Source organism: Lepidothrix coronata, unplaced genomic scaffold (assembly GCF_001604755.1).
Source record: "Lepidothrix coronata isolate B3197 unplaced genomic scaffold, Lepidothrix_coronata-1.0 Scaffold183, whole genome shotgun sequence".
In the NCBI taxonomy this organism is placed as follows: Eukaryota; Metazoa; Chordata; class Aves; order Passeriformes; family Pipridae; genus Lepidothrix; species Lepidothrix coronata.
This window is the reverse complement of record NW_016690363.1, coordinates 931,961-941,718: the sequence shown is the minus strand read 5'-3', so window position 1 is coordinate 941,718 and position 9,758 is coordinate 931,961. Positions and strand designations below refer to the sequence as shown.

At 47.5% G+C, this 9,758-nt stretch overlaps 1 protein-coding gene across 1 annotated transcript; it reads right to left on the bottom strand.

Annotated features, from left to right (window-relative positions):
* Positions 1-2,361: 2,361 nt before the first annotated feature.
* On the bottom strand, positions 2,362-9,679 carry TIMMDC1 (translocase of inner mitochondrial membrane domain containing 1). The gene is made up of 7 exons (XM_017830757.1): positions 9,572-9,679; positions 9,307-9,472; positions 8,217-8,305; positions 6,384-6,451; positions 5,442-5,520; positions 3,937-4,047; positions 2,362-3,629 (listed from the first exon to the last, which is right to left on the bottom strand). The coding sequence occupies exons 1-7, from the start codon at positions 9,664-9,666 to the stop codon at positions 3,554-3,556; spliced, it is 684 nt and encodes a 227-aa protein (XP_017686246.1). The 5' UTR covers positions 9,667-9,679; the 3' UTR covers positions 2,362-3,553.
* Positions 9,680-9,758: the final 79 nt, after the last annotated feature.

Genomic DNA, 9,758 nt, shown 5'->3' with positions numbered 1-9,758 from the left:
CAGCCTATTCTTGTTCCTTCCAGCACAAACTACCAGCTTCTTGCAGGCTGACCACCTCTTTTGGCATTCACTTCCACCTCTGCTCATTTCCAGCACCATCCTTCCCTCGAATCACAATGCAATTCCACCCTGCCAGCCACACCACAGCTCTGACAGGTTGTACCAGCACGTTTTCCCTCTGACTATCCCATTCTCCACTTCTGCTCCTGACTGATGATTGCGCAGCCTCCTGGAGAAAGGTTTGTCTTTTGCACTGTGCCAAACCTTTCTACATCACCACAGACTCCAGTGACACTTTTGGTAACTCCTAAAGGAAACCAAGTTTCAGTGACAAACGTGTCCACCACCAGGTTATTTTTACAGTCCTGATGGGCAGGTTGTTTGGTTTGTTTTTCCTTAAGCACTAATACCCTGAGTCCTGTTTTCTATTGCCTTATGCTGTATTCAGTGAATTGCACACAAATGGTTTCTGTGAGACCTTCTCAGCTTAATATCTGGGTCATTGTAGCAGGTGAGCTGCTCTGTTTATCATGGGGTTTTTGTACATAACATTTTTTTTAACGAATTAAAAAATTAATTGTAAACTCAGTTTCCTTTCCTCAGTAACAAGAGATGTCTGTCCATGTGCTGAGAAGTGGTAGAGCCTTTCAGTTCTTCACGTGAGCCTCTGTCCCTGTTTCACAGCTGCTAAAAACACACTGTGTAGCATCAAGGCAGGTGATGCAGGGGTTGACAAAGCTGTACCGGGTACAGCTGGCACCAAGCCACAGCTCTGTTTGGTGTGCTGGCAGCAGTGACAAAATGGCACTCAGGTCCCCAGCTCGTGACCTCACGTCTGTCAGTTTGCCAGGGATTAACTGAGCAGTGCAGCTACAGGCTGTCCTTCTCCCTCCAAGCAGGAGGTTCTCTGCAAAAGTAAAATCCAGGGGTAAGAGGTTCTCACCGTACCCCTGTCACTTGTGTCACCTACTCTGAAAGTGGAGGGACCATAACTTCAGTGCTGTGCTCTTCCTGGGGGTGGAGGGAGTGGGGCTGAGAATCCCTTACATCCCTTACATGTGTATTTAAAAAATAAGCTCTGAACCAACTCCTCACTCCCCATTCAGACAGTGACTTTGAGGGTAAGAAATGAAGAAGTGCAAGGAACTAAATTCAGGAAACTAAAGGAAACTGAGAAACAAATGGCTGCTAATCCTGAGTGCAGCTGGAAGTCTCTGCCTCCCCATGCTGAGGTGCAGCATAAGGACATGTAGCAGCCCTCCCTTCCTCCCTTGGAGAAAATCCACACAACTGCTACACCTTGGCTCTGCCTGCCCTCCCACAGGAGAACGTCCCTGCATCAATGGTCAGGCACAGGAAAATTAGTATTCTTTAGACATCACATCAAATACCACCAAATAGGAACAGAGACAGCAATGACACAGCTAATGTCACCAGAGCTGCTGCACAGATAAGAGTGAGGGATATTGGGTGGGGATGTAACAGCAAAAAAAAGAAAAAAAAAGAGAAAAGAGAAAAAGATAAGACATCACTGTGTAAGCACAATGGCAAAAAGGTGATTCAGAAAGGCCTGCTATTTCCTTTTTTGAGGGGGCAAAGGACAACAACACTACTGTCACCAGTGTATGCAGAGGCTAAAACAGGAAGAGGGAGAGACATATCCACACCTCTGCTTATTCAGATCCTTCACTTACACATAGAAAAGACCAGAGCTCGTTGATGACAACCCTGAAACAGAGGTATTTCTTCAATGGAAAAATGAACAACACTGGGATGTTTAAAAAATTAAATGCTCATTTCAGAAGTCAGAAAACACAACACCTTCTTGAAAGCAAACAGTGCCAAAAATCTGCTTTGGGTGGGTGGAATAAGCTCTCCGGGATCGACTGTTCATATTTCAATCAACACTAATTATCTGTAAAAGCATTCAACCAGAACAGACTTGACTACTCTTTTCCTGTGGGAAGTAGACCCAAACCCCCTGCCTGGATGTAATTCCCTTCAGTAGCAGAAAAATCTCCAACAAAAAAAGGGAACCAGAATCCTGGCGTTCTGCTTTGAGGGAACAGTGATGGCCCTCCTGAGTAGAGACCATTTTACATTAACTACAGCCCTACCCACAGATAACAACTAACAGCTGATCTCTGGATCAAAATAACAGACAGACCTGGCACTCTCCTGGCTATTGCCTTTATTACTGGATAGAGGGAACATCTGATACTGCCACCAGACTCTATTGCTCACTGGTGGGATCTCAGCTAGAGCTCTTCTCATGGGATATCACTCAAGGATGCTTCTCTATACTTCTCTGTACTAACATGAAGTACATACTGTACTGACATAAAGAGCTTATGGACACAATCACCACTGCTATATGGCTTTATTGAGTGTCTTGAACCACATTTCCCCAAGAGGTCATCCCCCAATTTCCAACTTTCAAATGAAATTAGAGGCCTTTTTATTGTTAAAACTGTCCACAGTGCCAAGTTTTCCACCATCACCACCAGAAATAAGTCATCTTTCCTGTGGCCCGCTCAGACTTATATTGAGGAACCCAAAACTTGCCTTTTTCAGGGGATTTCCATATCATTCCCAGCTCCTCCACCCTTCCTCAACATTGACTGAAAAATACCCCAAGTACTGTAGGAACCAAGGCCTGAAGAAACCACAGTCAGTAAGTTCTTCAGGTGCTGCCTGAAGACAGCTTGCACCAGAGCACGGTTAACTTTTGGAATCGGGGTACCTTTAGCACATAAACTATTCACAGGCCCCTTTACCTTGAATATTTCTACATTGCTGGTGGTTTGGACACTTTGAGCAGTGAAATGGGTCCTTAGACGAGGCTCTGGAGCTGCCCTCACTCCCTGCCAAACCCAGATGACACTTCCCAGTGTGCAAAGTCGCATTTCCACCTTCTCAGGTGGAACAGGCTTGGCCCTTCTGAGCTCCCGTGCAGTGATGTGCATCCATGAGCAATGTTCTCAGCAAAAGGCTTTTCCACCTTGAGTGTGTTCACAGAAGAGTTCCACCATCCCTTGACTGAAGACTTTCATGAGCAGAATCAAAATGCTTTGTATCTGTAAGACCCCAGCCCCGAAGCCACGAGCTTAACTGGGAGTATTGCTTTTAAAAAATATACAGGAGTCCAAAGAGCTTGCCTAACCAAATTTTTCAGAGTCTTCACTTCTTAATACCTTGAGACAGCCTAAAGAGAGAATGCAGCACACATTTTCTCAGGAGATCCTTTTAATAAGGGAGGAAATAAAGATCTTGGCAAAAGTTTAAAAGGGCTTAAACACTTGCCAAGTTCCCTTATTTTCTCCCCTAAACTATCAGTAAAAGCACCTCTCAAGGAAAAGTGTGTGGCTTCTTCTCTTTACACTATCTCGAGGTATTAACTCTGCAAAAGTTCATTGGGCGAAACTTTTGGAGTCTTGTATATTTTTTAAAAGTAATAATCCCAGTTAAGGTTGTGGCTTTGGGACTGGGGTCTTACAATAGCTTCTTACAACAGAGATCTGGGGAAGACTCAGTAGCTCCTAAAGTCTCTTGCTCAGTCCATCTTCAGCCCTCCCTGGGCGTTGTTTTCCGTTTGGCCCAAGACTTCAGTCACATTGAGCCTGGATTGCCTAAGGAGAGAAGAGAGAGTGCAAAGCAATTTTATGCCTGTATCCTCCTGACAAAGGCATGACTGCAGAATTCCAGCTCCTGAAAAGTTTATTCTAGAACTGACACTGTCGGTGAGTAAGTCACACAACCAGTGTCATGGTCTTTTTTCCTCCAAAGCCTCCAGCTATCCCTCTTTCCTCTCTTTAACAGGGATGGAAAGAAGTTCTCAGACTGGTATGTGAAACACGCTGACAACCAAGAGCAGGAGAACCGAGGAGCGTTGTGGAGCCTTTAAATGTTTGAACCACCCTTGGAGCTGCTCCTTACCACTCTGCCAGCTTCTGCTCATACAGCTCCCTGCGCTCGCGAGTCCTCTTCTCCTGCAAGGTCTCGCCAGCCAAGCCATGCAATGCTATTACCAGGCCTCCTGCAGGGATCCTACAGGAGGAAGCAGAGAAGTCACAAGTCACCCAGGAGACACACAACAGCAACAACTCACTGGCATCGACAAAAGGAGCACAGGGGAGCCAGACATCACATCAGGGGAGCATTGCATTCCCCAAGACTCACGCTGCACCACAGACTAAGCTACTCCTACTCCAGTGTGACCCACCAAGCACAGCCTCTCTTCAGCTGTGACTCACCAGAGCCCCTGTGATAACATATTTTGAATTTACTCATTGACAGGGCAAAGGGGTGGAAGAATTTAAGGTGCCCAAACAACTCCTGTAGAGCACTGCACCCATAATTCAGACAGTGACACCCTTCCATCCAGCTCTGGAGGTACCTGTGTTTTCATTGGTAAAGCTCCCTAGGCTGCTTCCAGGCATGGCCACAGCTGACACCATCCTGACAGAGACAAGTAGCACATATAAAGCTCATTCTCTTGTTCAGGCGGGTCCCCAGATTCCTTTCTGAGCATATTTACAAATCGGCACTTCGAGAAGAAATCCCAGCTCTGCTTGAACAGTCAGACTTCTCCTCAGTTAAAGATCATTGTCCTGATGGACAGAGCCCCTGAGAGAGAACCACAGATTTCCTCCATGCCCCAGGGAGCTTTAGGAGACTCATGACTGCAAGATGTACATGAAGAAGTGCTGCCTTACAGCCTTGGGTTGTGCAGCCCGGCCACGCAGCTTCTCCCTCAGTGTTTCCCAATGGCTGCTGCTCCATATTTTGGCTTTGATGGAGCACATTTTGTAAAAAAGTTATTTTTACACAGACTCTTTACCTCGCAGTCCCTGGGTAAAGTCCTCTTCAAAAGGTGTCATCATGACATCTGACTCCCCTTGTCTGGATTCAGAGCTGCTACAGGAGCAGTTGCTGATGAAGCTGAGAAGGGAGCCCAGAAGCTACATCTTGCACTCCTGCCTTTACCCACAGACTACAGAGTTCCTTAAAACAGATATCCAGTGGTTCTACACGCAAGCATTGGGCTCATCAGTGACCATGCCAAGGAAGGGGGACATGAGACATGTCTGTAACCCATCCACACAACTACTGTTAACTATTTAACAACAGTTAGTGTCTCCTCTAATAAACAAATAACAGCAAGTGAGATGCTCTACTGAGAGCACTGAGTTCTTACTACTGAGAAAGCAGCAAAACACAAATCAAGAAACAAAGAAGAAAAAAGCCCAACAGTTTAAAGGTTGGAAGAAAAGTGACCATCATGAGGTCCCAAGGGAGACACAGAAAATCCCTCAAGGCAAGAGAGGAAGGGAAGCTTCAGTAGCCCTACCTATGATTCAAGGCTTGGTATGTGGAGCCACAAACACTCTTAAAGAGCAGGTTTAAGTCTCCATCACCCAGCAGCAGCAGCCACAACTCACCCAAACGCTGTTCCGAACACGAGGCCGCCTGCCAGTCCCTGCAGGCCCAAGTGCATTCTGAAAAGGGCTCCTGTGAAGCCTAAAAAAAGAACAAACCCACTGAAACCAGAAGCCTCCCCTCCCCAGCCATCACGTAGGGAGCTGCTTTGCTGCATTTCTCTTCTCCATGAGCTGACATCTACTTTTAACAGAGCAGAAACCAAGTGCCATGGCCACTGGGAGGGACCCTCACCACACAGTCACCCTGAGCTCCGCACTGAAACATTTACAAAGCTCCTCCTGCTTCAGAAAGTCTGCCCAAGAAATGCTAAGAAGTATCTATGAAAGTAAAACTAAGCTCTCTCTAGGCTGGAGCATGATCCCTCCCCCCTTTTTTCTGTTCAACAGCAGCTAATAATAGTAGCTGCCATGTAAGGCAGAAAAGATTAGTAGAACACATATCCAACTGTAAAGGCAATAAAACCTGTAAAACTGAACAAGCAGATCACTTACCCAGAGCCCTGTTGGCAAAAGCAGGCATGCAAAACTTAGCATGAAAAGGGCAGCTCATAAACAGGGCACTGAACTGCTATCAAGAGTGGAAATAAAAAACGCTTTCCCTAATAAATAGGTGGTGATGAGAGCACAGTATGCACCAAGTGTTACCTTTACCTCACACGAGCATTTTTCACCCAAAATACTCCAGCAAGTATTCTGAAGATGAACTAATAACCACAAATTAGTCTCAGCAGTGCATCAGTATCTCTGTTAAAAATGAAGTCACACAGCAGGTAAACAATGGAGCAGAGTAACAATGGGAAGGCAGTGGAACAAGAAGCAAAACCCAGGAGCACAGAAGGCAGAGATCCACTCAAACCCAAGAAATGTGGATACCTGCTTACTCCTTTCTGCTAAGACCCTTGCTCACAAGGAGGAAAGCACACAAGGTTACAGCTCTCTTACCTCCTGCTGCAGCAAAATTACTGACGGTGGTTTTATCACGGTACACAGACAGCCCGGTGCTCACCATGCTGCAAAGGAAAGGCACAGAAGAAGTCAGCAGCTGCACACGGAAAAAGAGAGGCAGCAAAATGCAGCCTGAAATAAAGCTGGATTTCATTAAGCCAACCCTCAGGTTGCCTCCAACCTCCTGGCTGCCTGTCCATTCAGAGCACACTTGCGCCAGCCACCAGCGCCCGTGACTTCTGTGACTTTACTGAAGCAGCTGCACAGACACAGGCCAGGGAATACCAGAGTTCCCAGCCTGGATCTGGGATATTATTTCTTTTTTTTTTTTTTTATCAAAGATTTTTTTCCATTGTACAGAACCATAGAATGGTTTGGGTTGGAAGGGACCCTAGAGATCATTTAGTTCCATTCCCCCTGCCATGGGCAGGGACACCTTCCAATAGACCAGGTGCCCTGAACACCTCCAGGGATGGGACATCCACAGCCTCACTGTTCCAGTGCCTCACTGGAAAACATAATACAGTCAAGGATAAAAGAAACCAAGCAATGACAAAGCCCTGTCAGTCAGCCAGTCCTGGTGTAGGACCTTTACCCGCAGGAGCTGACCCGTGTGTCAGTAAGACCTCGCCTGATTTTCTTGGGTTTTAACTGTGAAACTTAAAATTTGCACGACTGCAGGACAAAACCTTCAACTGGGGCTCTACAGAAACAATTAACGTCGAGCAGCTCCTTTCAGAGCCTTTTCCAAAGGGGTGGTGGTGAAAAGGGGGCTGATCTGACTGCAGGGGAGACACCTGGTGGAGGACGTGGAGGTTACGTGTCAAATCCAAAGAAATCCAGGAAAATCCACAGAAACCAAAAGCTCCTGGAGAGAAGGCAAACTGTAGGCTAACTAAACCTAAAACCAGATACCAAACAAAAAGAAAAGATCGAGGAAGAAATTCAGAAAGGAATAAAAAATTAGGGAGACAAAAATATCAAATAACGACAGTCAACACTGCTGGTGTCTCAAAAGCAGAAGGGGACAGAACATACTTGCATATAGAGACAAAGCAGGCTTAGGACCACACACAAATTTACCATTTTGAACGTCAGGGAAAGAGATATTCCTAGTTTAAAAGGGCTCTACTTGGAAGAGCATTCTTAATTTGATGCTCTGTTGTCAGAAACGCACTGAAACATCCAAGGGAGAAACTCGGGGAAGTGGAACACTCTCTCTGCATGGGTTTTGTGTGTGCAGGGAAAATTTGAAGGCCTGAAAAGGTACATAGAACTGGAAGGTCTGATGTTCAGCGACTGCTTAAGAGCATGACAACCATCTGCAAGAGTTTGAGGACAAAAACAAAGAATTGTGAGTAGCGTTAGTGCACGCAAACTAGGAGTGATGACAGAGATTGTGAGTAACATTGGTGTATACAAACTAGAAGTAACCAGGAATAGCAACAAGGAGAAAAATTAATGTGGGATAGAAAGCTCTTCCAGAAACTGCCAACACACTATCACACTCTCCCAGAGAAAAACACAGAAAAAGAGGTGAAACAAAAGCAGAAAGAAGCTGTCAAGGAAGGGAAGAACAGTATTCCAGCCAGCAACAGCACGGATTAGATGCAAGAACAGGGCTTTTAGGGTTTGGGTTGGTTCATGAGACTATCTGAATTCTGGGATCATTCTAAAAGGTTAAACCCTCTTCATGTTCACGCCTGATCAATCAGACTCACGTTAGCACAACACTTGGAGCCTCAACCAGTCACCAGAGCTGTGAGTGCTGCCTCCTGATGCAGGAGCACAAAGCCAGCTCTCCTCCCACTGCCACCGGGAAACACTTACTTGAATATTGTCGCGAAAGTTGCGACTCTCCAGCTCCAGCGCCAGCCGTAGCGGATGAAACTGCGGAGGCCAGCACGATGTGCAGATTGCTAAGGTCAGAGAGAGGACAGGTTACACAAAAAACTAGAAACTAGTTCATTATTATGAGCTCAGAGAGTATTAATAATTAATAACCATCGATAAACAATAGTAAGTAAATAACAACCACCTGCATTAAATGTTAACAGACCCTCCAAGCTCTGCAGTTTAATGCTGGCGCTTAAAAGTTTGAAAATGAGAGGGTTTTTTAAAGATGTGATAAACAGAAGCTTCACGAAAATTAAAAATGTTGCAGTTAATACCGCAAAAGTAAATAAATTCTCAGTTGTGGTGTAAGACCTTAGCTCAGGTGCAGAGGGAAGCCAGGCACTGTTACTTTACAGGCTGCTATGTCAGGGGCAAACGCTAATTGAGAGTGATGAAAAATCAGATTTTACACCAGGCAGATTTTTAAAGGGGTTTTCTCCCTCTTGATCCAGGTAACCAACACTTTTAAAATCCAGATACATCACACCTATAAAATGTCACACATGTTCTTTGTTGTGCTGTTGTAAAAGAATTTTACATGGTCTTAAAATGACTCCCATTATTAAGACAAAAGGGCTGTGAAGTCTCTTGCCAGCACACTAAAATTAAGCAAAAAGGTCCTTCAAGACATACTAATCAGTCATTTAACAGAACAGGAAACTTTGTTATCAACTCTTTCTGTAACTTAAGGACACTTTCTTCTAAGTTAACTGTGCAGAATTTGGGTATCGGGGAAGACCTAACTTACAGCAGCTGATCAGGCAGGCTGCACACACTCAGACACAGCAAACACCTCGCTGTTTTTGCCGCAAAGTACCAAAATCGGACACACACACACACACACACACACACGCGTCCTACAAACACGAGGCCACACGGCCTCCAGCGGGCTGTGGTGTCACCGCGAGCCGCGGGCTCCAAGGGCAACCTCCACACCCGGGGCCCTCCAGGGCCGCGGCTCCCCGCGGTCCCGGAGCGGCGGGCGATGCCCAGCGCTCCCCCCGCGGCTCCCCCGGGGCCGTACCACGGCATCGGCGCGGTTCTGGAACAGCTCCCCGTGGCTGCGCTCGATGAAGGCCTTGCGGGCGCTGACGAAGGCGGGCAGCCCGCCGTACAGCCAGCCCACCAGGCCCGCCGTGAACGCCGCCTTGAAGAGGTTCACCGTCTCCTCCGGGAACTGCTGCAGCTCGCTGCAAGGGAAGGGCCGGGATGGGGCGGGAGGCACGGCGGGAGCGCCGCGGCCCCGGCCCGGCCCGGCCCAGCCCATCCCGCCCCATCCCGGCGCTCACTCCCGCTGCCAGAGCTCGCGGAGCCGCTCCCAGCCGGTCTGCGGCGGCGGGACGGGGCGGCCGAAGCCGGGCTGAGCGCCCGGACCCTCCGCCATGGCCGCACCGCCGGCACCGCGCGGCAGCGGCAGCGCCCCCTGCGCCCCGGCGGGGAACGGCACGGGCCGAGGCGGCTCGGCTGGGCTCGGCC